The 18594-nt window shown below is 45.8% G+C and overlaps 1 protein-coding gene across 1 annotated transcript in view; it reads left to right on the forward strand.

The window, feature by feature from the left end:
- The window catches only part of PRPSAP1 (phosphoribosyl pyrophosphate synthetase associated protein 1), a 26278-nt gene extending 8194 nt beyond the window's left edge, over positions 1–18084 (forward strand). The window contains exons 4-10 of the mRNA XM_049635666.1: positions 5799–5971; positions 7314–7429; positions 7884–7939; positions 8715–8860; positions 15821–15891; positions 16635–16781; positions 17326–18084. Of these exons, the coding sequence (XP_049491623.1) occupies positions 5799–5971; positions 7314–7429; positions 7884–7939; positions 8715–8860; positions 15821–15891; positions 16635–16781; positions 17326–17484 (868 nt within the window). The 3' untranslated portion in view covers positions 17485–18084. The remainder of the gene's footprint in view (positions 1–5798; positions 5972–7313; positions 7430–7883; positions 7940–8714; positions 8861–15820; positions 15892–16634; positions 16782–17325) is intronic.
- Positions 18085–18594: the final 510 nt, after the last annotated feature.

Consider the following 18594-nt stretch of genomic DNA (forward strand, 5'->3'; position numbering starts at 1 on the left):
TGTGTGTGTGTGTGTGTGTGTGTGTATTTGGTCTTCCTTTCCCAGTGCTGAGCTCCTAAAACCTAAAACCTGTGGAATTTCCTAAGCGATAAGAGCAATGAACGTGTCTTTTGTTATTCATAGCAAGCCCCTTACAGCCACTCCTGCGCTGAAGTTATTGAGATGGTTTTTGGGAAGCCTCTAGATCACCACTAGAGGGGGGCTCCTGGGGAAGTCAGCAGAGGATAGAGGGTGGGAACTTTCAGCCCCTCCCTCCCCCACGGGGGTGAATCCGTCCTCTGAAGCCTGTGCCCGAGTGCCTGCAGCACATACCCTGCCTGGACATCTTGTGTTTCCCGTATTTCCATAGGAAGATTCCAAGAAATGGAATTGCTGGGTGTAAACATCCATGCCGCTGTAGTATTGGTAGATAAGGCGCCTCTGATAGATACTTTGATAGTAACTTTGCCCACTAGTCCTCCGGCAATTTTGGTTTTGTGCAGGTTTCCTCCCGGTCCTGGCACTCTTTTTGCCTCGTGCTTTTGTTCGATGCTGCACCTTAGAAATGAGGGGGAGGGGGCACCTGGGTGGTTCAGGCGGTTGACCTGACCTCGGCTCAGGTCATGATCTCACCATTTGTGGGTTCGAGCCCCGCATCAGGATTTGCAATGACAGCTCAGAGCCTGGAGCCTGTTTCAGATTCTGTGTCTCTCTCTCTCTGCCCTTCCCCCGCTCATTCTCTCTCTCTCTCTCTCTCTCTCTCTCTCTCTCTCTCCCCCCCCCTCTCCCTCTTTCAAAAATAAATATTTAAAAAAATTTTTTTTTAAATGAGGGGAAGACCTGAGGGTCTTGTCTGGGGGCGAAATGCGGGAGCGTGGGAGCTCTGTCACCCGCGAGGCTGCCCTCTGGTGTTGTGCTCGCCAGGGGAGACTAATGTCATCACCCCTGTTGGTGGTGCTGCTGACCAATAGCCCCGGAGGTGGGGCTCACCTTCCAAAACCCCCCTCCAGAGCCCGCAACATATTCCCTTTGCTCCAGTAATCGCACGTTTTTTATTGTTGAGGGTGGATTCAATTTTTTGGAAATGGCAAAAAGCCTTTCTGAATGAAGTGATTATGTTGCATGATTTAAAAAAAAAATTTTTTTTTAATGTTTATTTTTGAGAGGGAGAGAGTGGGGAAGGGGCAGAGAGAGAGGGAGACACAGAATCCGAAGCAGGCTCCAGCCTCCGAGCTGTCCACACAGAGCCCGATGCGGGGCTCGAACCCACAAACCATGAGATCATGGCCTGAGCTGAAGTCAGACGCTTAACCGACTGAGCCACCCGGGCACCGCTATGTTGCATGATTTAAATGTCTGATACTCGATGTGGAGAACAAAGGCGAAAGAAAAAAAAATTGAACTTCCTCACAACTTACAGCTCAGTGACAGGTATTTGAGACACGCAGAGTGACCTTCCTCAGGGAGCTTAGCTGCCTCCACGTTAATACTTTGCTAGAGGCAAGAGGCAGTCTTAGCTTGACGTCCGTCCAACCTCCAGGATCCTATAAAAAATCCCTTTGGAAACTTCCTTTATCTCTAACTGCCCCCTCCCAGCCCCAAGATATAGACTAGCAGTCATTCTCCAAGCATTTGGCCTACTGATAGACATCTGCAGGGTCTCATGACTGCGGTTTTACTGGAGGAAATGACCTCTTCCTCATAAGAGCTAGCCCCTCAAGGTCCTGGACACCTTGCTTCCATGTTCCTTCGAGACTCAACGCTGTCCCTGACCCCCCTCCCGACTTGAAAGTATATAATCAGCCACTCCTCACAACCCCGGTGCAGTGCTTTCTGCCCACAGGTCCTGTCCCCGTGCTTTCATAAAACAGCCCTTTTTTGCACTGAAGACGTCTCAAGAATACTTTCTTGACCGTTTGCTCCCGAACCCCAACATTTCACATCAGTACTCCAGGAGCTTCCAAATATACTGAGCGAGGGAAGGAAGTAAAATGGATGTGAAGCTTACAGAGTGTTTTTTGAAGGACAATTTCCGTGTTTATGTTACAAGGCCTAGTGTGTTGATGTAATGTAAGAAGAGTCATTAAAAGAACATTTACGGGGCGCCTGGGTGGCTCAGTTGGTTGAGTGTCTCACTCTCAGTTTCAGCTCAGGTCACGGTCTCACGGTTTCACGGTTTCGTGAGTTCGAGCCCCGCATTGGGCTCTGTGCTGACGGTGCAGAGCCTGCTTGGGATTCTCTCTCTCTCTCTCTCTCTCTCTCTCTCTGCCCCTTCCCTGCTCACCCTGCCTTTCTCTCTCTCTAAAAATAAATCAACTTTAAAAATTAAAAAAGAGAAGAACATTTATACCTTATTTGCTTCAGATGATTAAGTCGTGGGGTCGGAGGTGGGGTAAATCCCACCCCGTTAGCATGTTGTCACTCCTTCCATCTATGGTGTCGGCCTGTCATTGCGGTCCTGCGCCGTTCGGCTGGTGTATACAGACCATGTCTGCTTCCTCGTGTCTCATTTATCTTTGTTTATCAAAACCGGCAGAGCAACAAGGGTCGGATTTAATATAGGATGTGATTATCTTAGGGGAAAGAAAAACGAGTCGGTTGGTAAACAATTAAGATTGTCCTACTTAGATACAAAGACCACGAAAACTAGCCAGGATGTACTTGGAACAGTCTTAGGGAACAGATAAACAAAGCAGAGGCTGCCAGCCAGCTTCTCTTCACCCTGCTAGCCCACAGATTAACTGCCTGCTGTCCGGTTTGTCTAGTGTCCCGCAGGGAACGGGGAGAGCCAGTGTGACAGAGGCTCCTTTGTTGCTTTCCTGACCGAAGGGGTGGGGCATGGGAGGCTTTCCTTAGCTTTGGGCTGGAGGATGTTGAATCCCTTGGCATAGGTCAATAGGAAGAGGAAAAAGTAGAAAATGAAATCCCACGGCAGAAATTAGTAATTAGTGAAAGGGAAGTTTTGCTGAAATCCAGGCTCTTTGAAAATCGTTCGTTTTGTTATGTTAACATCTTACCATCTGGGCGGGCCTTGAGGTGTGCTGCCCAAACCTCACTGCATCCTATGGTTGTGTGTTATAAATGCTATTACAAAGCCAGCTAAAAGCCCAGCCACCTGGGCAGATACTCTTTCGGAATCTATTAGCTTCAACTCTAACCATATTGCTGACATTGAGGTCTGATGGAAGAAACCACAGCCGGCGGAACTTTTGCAACACCGCCCAGTATCACGCCCCTGGAAGGTTAAGAAAGCTCTAATTGTATTTCCAACATTGTCAAGCAGTCTATATGCGGAAGAGGACTTTGGCTATAGTAGATGTGATGCCTGGTGTTTAGTCTAGATGTGGACGCCTGAGTTATTTACACGCTGTCCTCCAGGTACTGTGTAACCTTCCAGCATAACATTCAGAGCCCACGAGGCACCAGTTCAGGTGATCCAGTGGGGGAAGAGCAGCTCTCCCCTCTGTGGAATGAAGTCTAAAAGTCTGGGAGGGGAGGGGCACCTGGGTGGCTCAGTCGGTCAAGCGTCCGACTTCGGCTCAGGTCATGATCTCACGGTTCGTGACTTCAAGCCCCGAGTCGGGCTCTATGCTGACAGCTCGGAGCTTGGAGCCTGCTTCACATTCTGTGTCTCCCTCTCTCTCTGCCCCTTCCCTGCTCATGCTCTGTCTCTCTCTGTCTCAAAAATAAATAAACATTAAAAAAAAAAAATTTTTTTTTTAATAAAAAAAAAAAAGTCTGGGAGGGGGAACATGGAGTTAGACGTGCCCCCTCTTGGGACCCGTGATTACCACGAGGGTGATCCAGTGTGGGCCTCTGGCATTTTCTTCCCCTGTGGTCAGCCCCATTTGCCATTTTAACTCCCCCACCTAACACAGTGCCAGGTTCCTTTTGCTCAATAAATATTTGTTGAATATGTGAATGAACTAAAATTGACCAGGTCTAACAAATTCCGAAGTACCTTGAAAGTGTTTGGTAAATGTTTTGTCCTGATTATTGCCAAAAGATTGTGTGTCCTCTAACCTTGTGATGCCCGACTTGGGACAGTATTAGTTTGGGAGCATGAGAAGGAAGAATGTTCCAGTTTATTTCAGAGGAAGGAAATAACCGGAAAATACCGTAACCTGTCAGCAGTCCGGAAGGAAGGTCAGAGTTGTCTCAAAATTGAGCCCTGAGTCCATTATACCCACGCTCTGGGAGAAATGCTTGTGTGACTGAACCCTGAAATATTTACGAAAAATCCAAATTACGAAGGTGAGGTCGGAAATTCTAGAAGTTGAATGTGGAAGTAAACGCTGTCGGAGCGCAAGGATGTCTTTGCAGCGTGTCACTCCCAGATGCGCTGAGGACGGATGCCCTCAGAGAGAGGGACACACGCGAATTCAGAGACCGAGAGGAATTGGCCCGACCGCCCTTCAGGCTAGAAAGCAATCCCCATGATGAGTATCTTATTCAACGAAGTCGGTACCGTGTTGATGGCGGGCTTTCCGTTTTGCTATAAATGAGGGCGTCACTGCTGTGTATCAGACAGTTCAAGAACTGACCCCCAGAGGGCCGGCTGCGCACATGGATAGAAACTAAGACGTGGGAAATGATCCTCTTTCCCAGGAAGGCAAGGGAGATACACTCCTGACTCCAAAGAGAGGGTGTTTGACGATTCTTGAATAATCCAAGGACCATTGGAAGAACATCCTGAAGGATTTCAAGGCTCTCACCTCTTTTTTTTTTTTTTTCTTTTTTGTGAACAGGGGAGAGTAGTCTTACTGGGTTATGAGGGCAGAGTACCTCCCCCCAGCCACTGAACTCACTCTGCTAGCCCAGTGTGTTCCAAGCTACAGCTAAGGAGGCATCTGCCAGGCCCCTCCCCAAGGGCAGAGTCTTTGGCCCAGGCTCCTGCCCAGTGGGCCCTGTCTCAGATTCTCTGGGAACTCGCCTCCACGAAACTCAGGGAGGACCCTGTCGGGGCCGCTTTTGGCTTCCAGTCTCAGACCTTCCCAGGTGACCTGGAGTGGAGTGACACAAGGGACTCAGCTCGGAGCTTCCCTCTGCCCTAAGGTTTTCACCGTGTGTATGTGTGTGTGTGTGTGTGTGTGTGTGTGTGTCTGGCTGGTTTTGGGTTTTTTGGTTCTCACCTATTTTAAGGGCAGAGCCCTTCTTGGGCGCCATCAGCCTTGGCGAAGAGTAGCAATCCACATTCATTAAAATTGAAAGTAGCCTTTCCTTTGAATATCTTTCAGATCCATACTTCTTTCTTTGTCTCTCTCTGAGTAACCTCTGTTGGGAATCTGTGTACTTGAGAAAAAAGGGATGAGATTTTTGAAAACTTAGTTCCAAGACCTCCCCATCCTCCACCCTACCCGCTACCCCTGGAAGAACAAACAGACCAAATCCCTCCTGGCGATGGCAGCTACATAGCAGAACAGTGGGCCCCCCCCACCTTGGCGTTCGCAGGACGCAGGGGCTGAGTCCCCCGTGCCTGGGATGGTGCCCACGGGTGTTGCTTAACTCTGGCCACCAGCAGTTGACGTCTGCCTCACATGCCACCCCAGCGATCGCATCACTGACAGAACAGCCAGGCGTAGGTGAGTGTGGGTAGCTGTGCTATGGATTTACCTAACCACAGGTGACAACCACAGCTGCAAAGAGCTAACAGCCTTTCCCCTGTATTCACAAGGTGCCATCATAAGCTAGGTGACGATAAAAATGCCCGTGACGCCCATCTTGGCGGCCCGTGTGCCATCGCTGACGTTCAGATCTCTTTTAGGGGTTAGTAAATGAAGCTCCCCCCCCCCCCCAAATACAAACTTTACCTGTTTCAGAGATGTGAATACCGCCGTGATGGAGTTACTGATCATGGCTTATGCGCTGAAGACGGCCTGTGCCAGGAACATTATCGGAGTCATCCCCTACTTCCCCTACAGCAAGCAGAGCAAGATGAGGAAGAGGGGCTCCATTGTGTGCAAGCTCCTGGCGTCCATGCTGGCGAAAGCAGGTGAGTGTGGACGCGGACCTTGGGGTGCTCACTTAGGACTCTTCCTGCTTGAGAGTAATCCCTCCCTGAGAGCTAATTCGGGACCGGTTTTAAGTGTTGCTCACTAATTACTTTCTTCTGTTCCCTTTTGATAGTTCCGGTTAGGGATATGTGAGCTTAGGTGTAAATTCTCATCTTTTTCTTTTCTCTTTGTCTTACTTGAGTGCGACGTCGTCTCTTCTCTAATCTTGGGCTTTTCCGTCATCTGTCACTTCTTTTCATTTCATCTGACCATGAAAACTTTAGCTGTGATCTTGGCATCCGTAGGGGATCTTTTGAGCTCCAGGTCTAGGTTTTATGTATTTGCCTCGGTTAGCTAAATGCCGTTCGTGTGCATAATATTAAAACCAGGTTTTTCTTTTGCTACTTCTCCAGTTTATATAATGCTCTTTTTTTCCCCCCTCCCTGATTGTCTCTCTGTCTAGCAGCTCGTTCTTAATTGCTTTCATTCTGTGTTTTTGTAGTGGTAACATGCTTTCTGGCCTACGAATCAAATGTAAAAACACTTTCTAGTTACTGGGATTTTTGCCTGGCGTGTTTACTTAAAAACTCTAATATATATTTGAGTCCTGAGAAAAAACATTTGGATTCCATTCTCTAAAAATGTGTAATGTTTTGGGGAGGAACAAGAAATACTGCCCTAGAAGTTTTGCAGTGACCTTTGGCCATTTGTAATGTTTTTATACGTGTACCTTTTTTCGATCAGCACTGTTGACTATAAGAGTGTATCTTGTTTTTCTAGAATACTTCTTGACCCATTCTTATGTGACATTTAGAACTTGTTCCTAACTTCAGTGTATTATCTTTGTGTTATCTGAGTTTTTCTTCTAATAGGTATGTTACTTTGGATTTGTTTTCTTATTCATTCTGCTTCAGCCACAGGCCTTTTAACATTTCTTCCTAGACTCTTTAGTCAAGGCCTTACTATTTTTTTTTTTTTACACCCATTACTTCTTTAGTATTTATTAATCCCATATTCATATCTTTGCTTCTGTCTGGTTTTTCTTCATTTTCGGGACCAAGCTAGTTATGATAGTAGAGGAGAGCACTTTTTTCTCTGCTTTAGCGCTCTTTGTCTATGTGGAAGGCATAGGCTCTTTCACATGAGGCTTGACCCATTGTTTAGTCCATTCAGTTTTGTTGAGGTCGCAAATAAAGTCTCTGTAGCTTATGGTGTTTGTTCGCAATCCGTTCCCTGCTTTCAGCCTTCGGTTAGGGAACAGGAGTGGGCGTCTAGTTTGTGGCCACTGTAGCCAGTAACTTGTAGGGGTGAACTTTGTAATTGTTTGTTTTAAAATTTCAGGTTTAACTCACATTATCACTATGGATCTTCATCAAAAGGAAATACAAGGCTTTTTCAGCTTTCCTGTGGACAACCTTAGAGCCTCACCTTTCCTGCTTCAGTATATCCAGGAAGAAGTGAGGAGCATGAGCAAACACCCCATTTTCCTCAAAAGAGACCCTATGTAGTTTTCCTCTGGTATCAGATTTCAATATGGAAGGGCACATCGAATGATCTTTCCCTTAAGTCTTCCTGCCTCAGGCAGCCGGATAGGGTCAGCATAGAGGCAAGGAGGGTCATATTTTGTAAAGCCATTAAAAATAGATTTCCTTCTGAGTATATTTAGCAATTTACCTATGTTTTCTTAAATGAGGGTGTTAAGAATTAATTATTTATCTTCTTGATGTAGCAGTACTTTGGCAATGATGTTCATTGATAATTGTTAAAAGAATTTTAAATGTGTAAATGAAATCCTAGCGTATCCGATTGCTAGTATGGGTCCCTGTTAGGAGAGGAAAAAATGTCATGCCAGCATCCAGGTGTTATTTTTGATAACTTTCCAGTATTTTCTTATTTTTCCCCCAAATCTAGATCCCAAATTACAGGAATGCAGTCATTGTAGCGAAGTCTCCTGATGCGGCCAAAAGGTAAAGAAGCTAGATGTTTGTAAAAATTCCTTTTGGGTGCTTCTGAGTCAGAATGAGCTGTTTTGGAATCTAGGGTCTGTCATAATGTGTCCCGGAAAGGCTCCTTGGCTTGAGTGCACGCCCCCCACCCCCCTTCCCATTATTGTCTTGTCCCCACCACAGCTTTGTCTCTAGTCTCCCAACCATACAGATCAGTCTCTGAATTACTCCGTTTTCCTGGGGGAGAAAAGGAAGTTCTTCCTTTCAGGTTCTCAGGAAAAGGAAAACAAAGGGATATGAGCATTTTTCAGGCTATGGGGTTTTTTTGTTTTTGTTTTTTTTAATGTTTTATTTATTTTTGAGAGAGAAAGAGAGTGCGAGGAGGGGAGGGGCAGAGAGAGAGAGAGGGAGAGAGAGAATCCGAAGCAGGCTCTAGGCTCTGAGCTGTCAGCACAGAGCCTGATGCGGGGCTCGAACCCATGAACCATGAGATCATGACCTGAGCCGAAGTCATACGCTTATCTGACTGAGCCACCCAAGCGCCCCTAGGAGTGTTACAATGTTGGACAAAGGGTAGAACCAAAATTATCCAGAATCAGATGCTGGCCCACATGTCAACTCCTGGGCCTCTTGAGGCACTTAAGGTTCTGGTCTAGGCCTCTGGTTTGTAGAAATAATTCCTTTGTGTGTCCCTAAAAGCCTGAGTGATGTTTCCGTTTTATGATAAATAGAGTAATGAGATAGTGACACTTGGGTTTTCTTCCCGTGAATTTTGCTGCTTACCTCTTTCTCTTAGGGCGCAGTCATATGCGGAGAGACTCCGTCTGGGGTTGGCTGTAATCCACGGAGAAGCCCAGTGTACAGAGTTGGACATGGATGACGGTCGTCATTCTCCCCCGATGGTCAAAAATGCCACCGTCCACCCGGGCCTGGAGTTGCCGTGTAAGATTAGCTCTGTGTTTTTATTTCACTTGTAAACGGAAGAAAGTTTGGAGTAGTGTGACTGGCTAGGAGTTAATACGTGTATGGATGTATGCTATCTTGGTATTTCCAGTAATTGAATGGTATTGCATTGATTTGCCGTTTGGTAAAAGGAGATTGTGTTACATTCACAGACATGTGTGAGGACAGTGGAACTAATCTGGGTGGCACTTAGCCTTCAGAGAGTGTGGAATAACTTTAGCTTTAATGAAAATGCTGTATGTGTAATGGTGCGAAATCTTACGCTTCTATACTTTGGTCAGGTCGACAGTAGCAGCCACTGATCAGGCACTAGTCTTTGGTGACCCAGGTGACTTTTAGCTCTTACTTTAGTAATATAGCCCTTCGACCTGATACTTGACTAACTTGCTATTAATTAGTCCAACAGTGTGGAGGCTATTTCTTTCCATGGATTTTGAGTGGTAATGACCTGCATCCTAGACTATAATATATAATATACTTTTTAGAGGGAGAAGATTCTTTCTTTTGTTTAAGTTTACTTATTTATTTTGAGACAGAGAGAGAGAAAGAGCGCAGAGGAGGAGCAGAGAAAGAGAGAGGGAGAGAGCGAATCCCGAGCAGACTCCGTGCTGACAGCGCGGAGCCTGACACGGGGCTCCAACCCGCAAATGGTGAGATCATGATCTGAGCTGAAATCAAGAGTCGGATGCTCAACTATCTGATCCACCCAGGCACCCCAAAGATTATTTCTTTTTCAAATCTGTATCTATTTGCCATGCCTCAGAAACATACGGAGGTTAATAGAGTGGGAAAATACCAGAATGGTTATACCCCAGGTTACTTAGACTCCCGTCAAAGGTGTAAACTGATTTGTTTCCCCTATCGAATTTCCATTGCTTTGTTTTCAACTTTGGAGGTTTCTGTATAAGACAAACAAGCAATATACTCTGTCAATTTAAATTCTTGGTACCGTAGCATTTTACTTTATTTGAGGGTTTCATAATTAAAGTTCTTGAATAGGCAATACATTGATAATACTTCAGAATTCAAAAAGTATAAAATTCTTTCCAGTAAAAAAAACTTTCCTACCCCACTCCCCTGTCTTCCTCCTAGATTTTTCTCTTTCCTCCCCAGCTGCTCTGACCTGCAGATAGTTGGCTTCTTATATCCGTTTAGAGACTATATGTATCTCATGTTCTCTCATTTTCACATAGTGGTAGTATATCACATTGCTCTGTCCCTTGCCTATCAGTCTGTACAGATCTCTCGGTCTTTGATAGTTTCGTGGTGCCCTGTTTCCTGGATATACCATAATTTATTGAATCAGTCCCCTGTTGTCGAACATGTAGAGTTTTCCCAGGCTTTGGTTATGAAAAACAAAGCACCAGTAATAATAAACATCTTTTGCGCTCTCATTATGTGTCAAGAGGTATTCGAAGCCCTTTAGTAGATCTCCAGATGTGGTCTTCACACGACCTTGTGAAAGCGCTCGTGTTATCCCTTAGTCTGCCAGTGAGGAAACGGAGACCCGGCCCGGAGCTGGTAGAGCCAGGGCTTGGAGTGAAGCAGCGGGATCCAGGATCCATATTTCAGCTTTTTATTTTGAACAAACTGCAGTCTGAGAGAAAAGTTGAAGGAATAATACAGAATTCCTCTCTCCTCTTGACTCAGAGCCCCGGATTTAACATTTATGTACATACTCTTTTTTTCTGAAGCGTATGAGAGGGATTTACAGACACCGTGCCCCTGTATTCCTAAATGCGTCGGTACCTATTTCATAAAAACAGATATTCTCTTAGGTAACCACTGCGCAGTTATCAGACTCAGGAAACTGACATTGTTACAATACTATTACCTAATCTGCAGACCTTACTCATGTTTTACCAGTTGTCCCACCAGGATCCTTTAGAGCGAAGGGAAATCATTTCTTTCTGGCCCAGAACCCAGTATAAGATCATACATCGGACTCAGTTGACGTTTCTCTTTAGTCTTCTTTAATCTGCAGTGGCTCCTCTGTTCTTGGTCTCTTATGGCCTTGAAGAGTACAGGCCAGTTCTATAGAATATCCCTTCACTGGGGCTTGTGTATTTCTTCACATTAGGTTGAATCAGTTACTATGTTGTCACATGGTGATGTTTCCAACTCCCCTTCTGCCCTGTTCGTTCCTTCACTTATATCGGGATGGATTCATGGAATCTTACTTTGTTCAGCATGTTCTCTAATCCATCGCTACTGTTTATTGTAATGCTCAAATTGTCTTAGACTTGGCCAAAGAGGACGCCTTTGAGCCACCTCCCGCGTTCTTTTGACGCATCCGTATCATTTTTTGATACTTCCGTACTGTCTGGTACAACTAGACGTTCCATGTTTATCGTGTACTTCCTTAGCCCTGGAATCAACCGTCCTAACAAGGAGATGCTAGTTTTGTATGTGTAATTGTACCTTCCAAATTAAATATGCTTTATATTTATATGTCCGTTATGCTTCCGGTACGTCTTAAGGGCTTTGCTTAATGGTAATGAGGATGAAGAGTCATTTATTAAAAGTGAAGTCTTAGAGGGGCGCCTGGGCGGCTCAGTCGGTTAAGCGGCCGACTTCGGCTCAGGTCACGATCTCACGGTTCGTGGGTTCGAGCCCCAGGTCGGGCTCTGTGCGGACGGCTTGGAGCCTGGAGCCTGCTTCGGATTCTGTGTCTCCCTCTCGCGCTCTGCCCCTCCCCCGCTCACACTCTGTTTCTCTCTCTCTCTCTTTCTCTCTCAAAAATAAACTTTAAAAAACAAGTGAAGTCGTATAAATTTTTCTGTTTTATAAGATAGAGTTGAATCCGTCCTGATGGCAAGGGCATCTAATGAACTTGAAAGGATTATAGGCCAGTGGTTCTGCGAAAGACGGCTCTGTGTTTGCCACACTGGTGAAAATTAAAGAGTTTGGATCACAAAAAGGAGAGAAAGTCACCTTTTCTGGCTTGGTTTTCCTGGGTTGTTAATTTTACAAGTGAAGATGTGGTTTTCACCACTAAAGTGAAAACAGACATGAGCCTCAATTAAATGTAAGTTTTGACTTGTTTGCGTGTGGACCGAGTCATGAGCTTGAAAATAACCTCAGTTCTAGTTCTACTGGAGACCTTTATTTCTTATATCTCTTTTTACTGTCAGTCTGTTGATAAAGTTTGACCTTCCATTGAACTAAAAATAGAACGAGATCAAACTGCATAAGGAATGAGTAATTCCTCTTGGTTCTTTCTTGCTCTATATTTCAAGAGGGGAAGTTTTGGTTAATTGACTCTGGGGAAAGAGTAAAAGAGTATGTAAAATTTAAGGATGGTTATAAATGTGGCTTGCAAAATGCTAATTTTAAAAGCAAAAGATAATTTCCTACTTTCTTCATATTGAGGTCATTTGGTAAATTGACATTTTCACTGCAGTGAGTTGATACAGTTTTAATAGTGATTTCTGGCCACAAGTGATGGTGCACAATTCATTTTATTCTTTAAAATTTTTTTTAATACTTTAAAAAAATGTTTATTTACCTTGAGAGAGAGAGACAGAGAGAGCATGAGCCAGGGAGGGACAGAGAGAGAAAGAGAATCCCAAGTAGGCTCCATGCTGTCAGTGCAGAGCCCGACGCGGGGTCCGATCCCACGAACTGTGAGATCCTGACCTGGGCCTAAATCAAGAGTTGGACTTAACTGAACTACCCAGGTACCCCACAGTTCATCTCATCCTTAAACAGATTGGGTTTTGTTGGAGAAAATGAGGCAAGAGAACAGAATCTTAAACGGTAGTTTTAGCATCTTTTACCCTTAAACTTCAGTACATACAGAAAGTGTCTGACAATTTTTACTGAAAATTTTGAATTTTCAGTGTTTTATTTTTGGGGCAAGCTGTTAGGAAATTTGGGTTTGTGAGGTGCTGTTCATTTCCCTTGACTCTATACTAAAGTCTCTGTTTTTTCGTAGCGACCATATTGTATGTTCAGTTTTACCCGGATCTCAAACCCAGTTAAGAGCAGGGAATGAGCATACCAGGAGGGATGCTTGCTTTTCAAAAGAAAAAAAAGCCTTTTAAGCCTCCATCCTATAGCCATGCCTGGTTTTCATTCCAAACGGATAGAAGTTTTTTGGGAGAAGCAGAATTACAGAAAAGCAAACAGGAGTACTGTGACATGTTTTCTGCATCAAACTTGAGCTGAGTTTTTATTGGCCTTGGGTGAGGGACACTGGCTTGCAATTCTTTTTTCACAGAGGAAAATGGTCAAGAACAGGGACCACATCTCTCTAAGAAGCGGGTAGGCCAACACAACCACCTACTCACATGGTCTAATTTAAAGACAGAGCTTAGGGAAGCCTTTCCTAATGCCGGTGGCTTATTCTCTCCCTCTTTTAGGTGCTATGTATATGCAGAGCCTCTTTAACTGCCCGGATTCAAAAAAATTGCCCTTGTTTCTGGGATGGGAAATCAGGAAATGTTGGTTGAAATTGGCCAGTAAAATAGTGCTGGATTTCAGCTTGGCCGATTGCTGGTAGGTAGAGAGGCACGCCTGTTCTTTGAGGGTCGCCGTACCTGTAGAGAGGAATCCATTAAAATGGACTGTTTGCTGATAATTACTAACCTATAGGACTACCTCGAGTTTTATTCTTGTGTCCCTCTCCCCCTCCTGGTTTAATATTTCAGCATAACGAAAAGCTTTAAAAAGTAGACTACTTAGCCTGTTCTTCTGAAATTTGTTTTTTCTTTGTTTGCTCACTTTCGTTTGAGGGTGAATTCTTGTTTCCCTTTTCTACCCCGTAGTTAGGTGTGTGTACTGAATGGGCCTTCCCACGTGTAACTTGTCCAGTGAGATAAGAAGCCTCTCCTTTAAGGACCGGTCAAATCAGGAAGAGATGATGGAGTCATGGTTATTGTCCTCAAGTTCCTAATTTTCAGGAAACTGATGATGTCAATAGGCCAGTTATCTGATAATAATCTGATAATAAGGTTACATTGTCCAAATAAAGTCCCTTTGGAAGACAGTGAAGCAAAGCTGGCTCTCTTATCTGGCACCTTTACCAGCTTCGTTTTCTACAGAGTGGGATTGAGTTTACATTTCTGTATCAGTCTCAGCTAGAGTCAGACATTTCTGGCTTGCGTGGCATCACAGCGTGGCTTCTCCTGCCGATAAGATCTTCCTCGCGCTTTCGCTCTGTCCTTAGACCTGTGCTGTCTGAAGACTTCTTAGTGGCTGTTAGTGACGTGTAGCCCTTAAGCTCTTGAAACATGGCCAGTGCTATTTATGGACACTGCACACCAAATATCAAAGACTTAGTATAAAAAAAAAAGCAAAACATCCCTTATTTATTTATTTATTTATTTATTGCATATCTGTTACATACTGAAATGGTAATATCTTAGATATACTGGGTAAAATAAAATCTATTAATTTTACTTTTCTTTTCTTTTTTTTTTTTTTTAAAGATTTTATTTTAGGGGCACCTGGGTGGCTCAGCGGGTTGAACGTCTGACTCTTGATTTCAGCTCAGGTCACGATCTCACGGCTCAGTAGTTTGAGCCCCACCTCGGGCTCTGTGCTGTCAGTGCAGAACCTGCTTCAGATCCTGTCTCCCTCCGTCTCTGCCCCTCCCCTGCTTGTGCTCTCTCTCAAAAATAAATGAACATTTTGGGGTGTCTGGGTGGCTCAGTCGGTTAAGCAGCTGACCTTGGCTCAGGTCATGATCTGATGGTTCGTGGGTTCAAGCCCTACATAGGGCTCTCTGCTATCAGCCGGAGCCTGCCTCAGATCCTCTGTCCCCTCTTCTCTCTGCCCCTCCCCTACTTGTGCTCGCTCTCTGTCTCTCTCAATAATAAATAAACTTTAAAAGAATAAATTTTAGGGGCGCCTGGGTGGCTCAGTTGGTTATGCGGCCGACTTCGGCTCAGGTCACGATCTCGCAGTCCGTGAGTTCAAGCCCCGCGTCGGGCTCTGTGCTGACAGCTCAGAGCCTGGAGCCTGTTTCAGATTCTGTGTCTCCCTCTCTCTGACCCTCCCCCGTTCATGCTCTGTCTCTCTCTGTCTCAAAAATAAATAAACATTAAAAAAAAAAAAATTCTTTTTTAAATTAAAGAATAAATTTTAAAAAATAAACATTTAAAAAAACGTAGTCGACAGTAATCTTAAAAAAAGATTTTATTATTTTTTAAAGATTTTATTTAAAGTTTATTTATTTTGAGAGCAAGAGAAAGCACAAGTCAGGGAGAGGCAAAGAGAGAGAATCCCAAGCAGGCTCTGCATTGTCAGCACGAAGTTGGACACTTGGATGTAGGGCTTGGATCCATGAACTGTGAGCTCATGACCTCCGAGGTCAGACACTTAACCTGGCTGAGCCACCCAGGCGCCCCTGAAGATTTAAAGTAATCTCTATAGGGTGCCTGGGTGGCTCAGTCGGTTAGGCGTCCACCTTCGGCTCAGGTCATGATTTCACAGTCTGTGGGTTCAAGTCCCGTGTCAGGCTCTGTGCTGACAGCTCAGAGCCTGGAACCTGCTTCGGATTCAGTGTCTCCCTCTCTCTCTGCCCCTCCCCACCCCCTTTCTCTCTCTCTCTCTCTCTCACACACACACACACACACACACACACACACACACACACAAACATTAAAAAAAAAAAAAGGATTTTAAGTAATCTCTATACCCAACAAGGGGCTCGAACCCACAACCTTGAGTCTTGTGCTCCACCAACTGAGCCAGCCAGGCACCCCTCTTTTTACATAAAATTTTACATAAAATTACATATGGCTCACCTGTTTCTACTGGACAGCACTGCTCTAGACAGTCTGTTTCAGAGACCCTAGGTTCATTTCGGAGAATTTCCTCTTTTTTTTTTTTTTTTAAACAATGGGTTTTTTTCCACCACTTCCAGGGAATGAGGTTGCGATTATACTTATTTAGTGACACATGACTAACTTGTGATTTGTTTTGTTTTGCTAGTGATGATGGCCAAAGAGAAGCCACCGATAACTGTAGTCGGAGATGTTGGCGGGCGCATCGCAATCATAGTGGTATGGTCGTGGTCGTGTGTCGTCCTTCGTGTGCAGGGAGGACACTGCTGCCTCTTAGAGGTCGTCCACTCTGGGAGTATGTTTCTAGTGAGGATGACAGAGTTATTAAATGGATTCGTCTGTCCTTTCTCATCCACACTCCCTTAGGACAAGTAGGAATGTTTATATAGTTGAACAGGGATTATTACAACCTACAGATGTAAAAAGAACACAGGAACTCCCGTAAGAGAATTCAACCCCATAAATAACCTTTGTCTTCAGGGGTCTGGGACTCAACTTTCAGCTTTAGGGCCACGAGATGAACTAAAGATGAGCTCTTCCATTTTTACGAATGAGAACAAGTGCCTTGTTCTTTGTACGTTAGCACGACCGATTTGCTCCCAGCTCTAAATGCCGTTGCTGGGCCTGATTACAATGGCTCACTTTATTTCTGTGTTCTGGCATTTCACTTTTTCTTGAAGAAAAAAAAAAAAAGGAAACAAGTAAATGGGACACAGAAATGCGCCTTGGCAGTCCCGACGTCTAGCTGTACGTGTCACATGTGACTCTGAGTACTGACAGCCACACGAAGCACCGTCCACACGCTTCTGTTGCCACTGCGGGATGTTCGGTCTGGGGCCCAGGCGGACAGCTCTGATCTCCAGTTGGAGATCCTCTGAAACCGAGCGCAGAGAAGAGCAGAGAGGCGTGTGTCCAGAGAGACAGAGGGTGGCTCCTTACTGCTAAGTCTGCTCTCTTGTCAGGATGACATAATCGATGATGTGGAAAGTTTCGTCGCTGCGGCGGAGATCCTGAAAGAGAGAGGCGCTTACAAGATCTATGTCATGGCCACTCACGGCATCCTGTCTGCAGAGGCCCCCCGCCTGATCGAGGAGTCCTCCATTGACGAGGTGCGTCTGCTCTTAAGGGGCTTCTTAGCACACTGAGCCTGCGTCCAAACTGGCTTCTCTTTTCTGTGAATAGTAAGGTGGCTCCATCAATACTGCCGAGCTGCTCCCTGGAGGGCCTGTGAGGTAGTGGCCTTGCCGGCCGGCCGTTTGTTGGGCCAGACGTGTAGTTGGGAACATGTGTCTGTTGGCATAAGGCTTTGCTTTATATACTTCATGTAGCTTGTATTGCGGTATAATTTGGTACTCTGGTGGCATTTCTCTGAAGCCTCGAATTCTTCCCTGACCACAGGAAGGTTCAGCAAGTCGCGGGGCCCTGTCATTCCTGCGTAAGCAGACCGTGACATTCACAATCTTCTGTTCCGGACTCTGTCACCTTTTTCTTATGTAATGTCAGTTGAGTTTGCTTTGTAAAAACTATACTCAGTGGAATGAGGTCTTGTAGTCTGGAGCTCGGGGAGGCGGCTGGCTCAACTTTTCCGCGTGACCACGTTGGGGCACGCACATCAGTAACAGTGTTTATCTCCCCCGTTGCCGCAATGACTAGGTGGTGGTGACGAATACCGTCCCTCACGAGGTGCAGAAGCTGCAGTGTCCCAAGATAAAGACCGTGGATATCAGCCTGATCCTTTCTGAAGCGATTCGGAGAATCCACAACGGAGAATCCATGGCCTACCTTTTCCGCAACATCACTGTGGATGACTAGCTACCACGGTCGCCCGGACCGCGGGGCCCCTGCGGAAAACGTGGGGAAAGCGGGGCCGTCGACATCCATCCCCGCGTTTCCTTCCAGGGGAGGACTGCAAACAGTCTGGAGCCATGTAGTCTGTCTTGCCAAGTTCGGGAGGTAGGAGGCATTGAGCTGGTCAAGGGGAGGACAGAGCTCCTGGATAAATGGCCTTAACGTCCGCCGTCCTCATCCCGTTCCTTAAACACAAGTTACGCTTTCCTGAAAAGAAGCTCCGAATCTTACTGAAATGGGAAAGGAGTTGAAGGCAGGTAAGGTCTTAACTCCATGACTGGCGGTCGGCACCGCGGGGAGCTGCGTGTGTCGGTATGGAGCTTGGTTAGGGGAGCCGAGCGCCCGGCACCGTTTTCCATTCTAACTGTCCTCTCCCCGTCCGACGTCACAGAAGCCTTTCGTAGAAAACCCTCTTTTTCTGTGAGAGGCTGCTGGGCCTCCGGCCGCTGAACAACGAAGCGTGTGTGGCACGACCCCTAGCAAGGAGGTCCGATTAGAGAGTAGCATCCCGTCTCTGGATACCTGCGTTGCTGTTCAACTGCAAATAAAAGTATTTGTGCTCTTGCCGGTCTGTTCGCTGCCTTGCAGAGCCGTCCACTCTCCTGCCTTCCCGGTGACTGACTTCTGTCCAGGCTGTGCAGGAGACAGCGGGTACAAAATAAAAGGTGTTCCAGGTCCACGGCTGGTCTCAAGCCCTAGACGTGAGTCTCCGCCTGTAGGTTCCATCCCCTTCCTAAGCAACGGAATCCAGTCCTTGTCGGAATAGTAGATTTAAAAATCTAAGTTAAAAAAAAAAAAAAATAGAACTCGCCATGCTTTTTCATGGGTGGTAGGTGACACATGTATTGCATTACCTAGGGCTGCACTGGACCTTTCTACCCAGCATTTAAACTTACCTGGCCACAGGGCGCCTGGGTGGCTCAGGCGGTTAAGCGTCCGACTCGATTTTGGCTCAGGTCATGATCTCCTGGTTTGTGAGATCGAGCTCCGCGTTGGGCTCTGCGCTGACAACACAGAGTCTGCTTGGGATTCTCTCTCTCTCTCTGTCCTTCTCCTGTGCGTGCATTCTCTCTC

This window comes from Panthera uncia, chromosome E1 (assembly GCF_023721935.1).
Source record: "Panthera uncia isolate 11264 chromosome E1, Puncia_PCG_1.0, whole genome shotgun sequence".
Classification (NCBI taxonomy): Eukaryota; Metazoa; Chordata; class Mammalia; order Carnivora; family Felidae; genus Panthera; species Panthera uncia.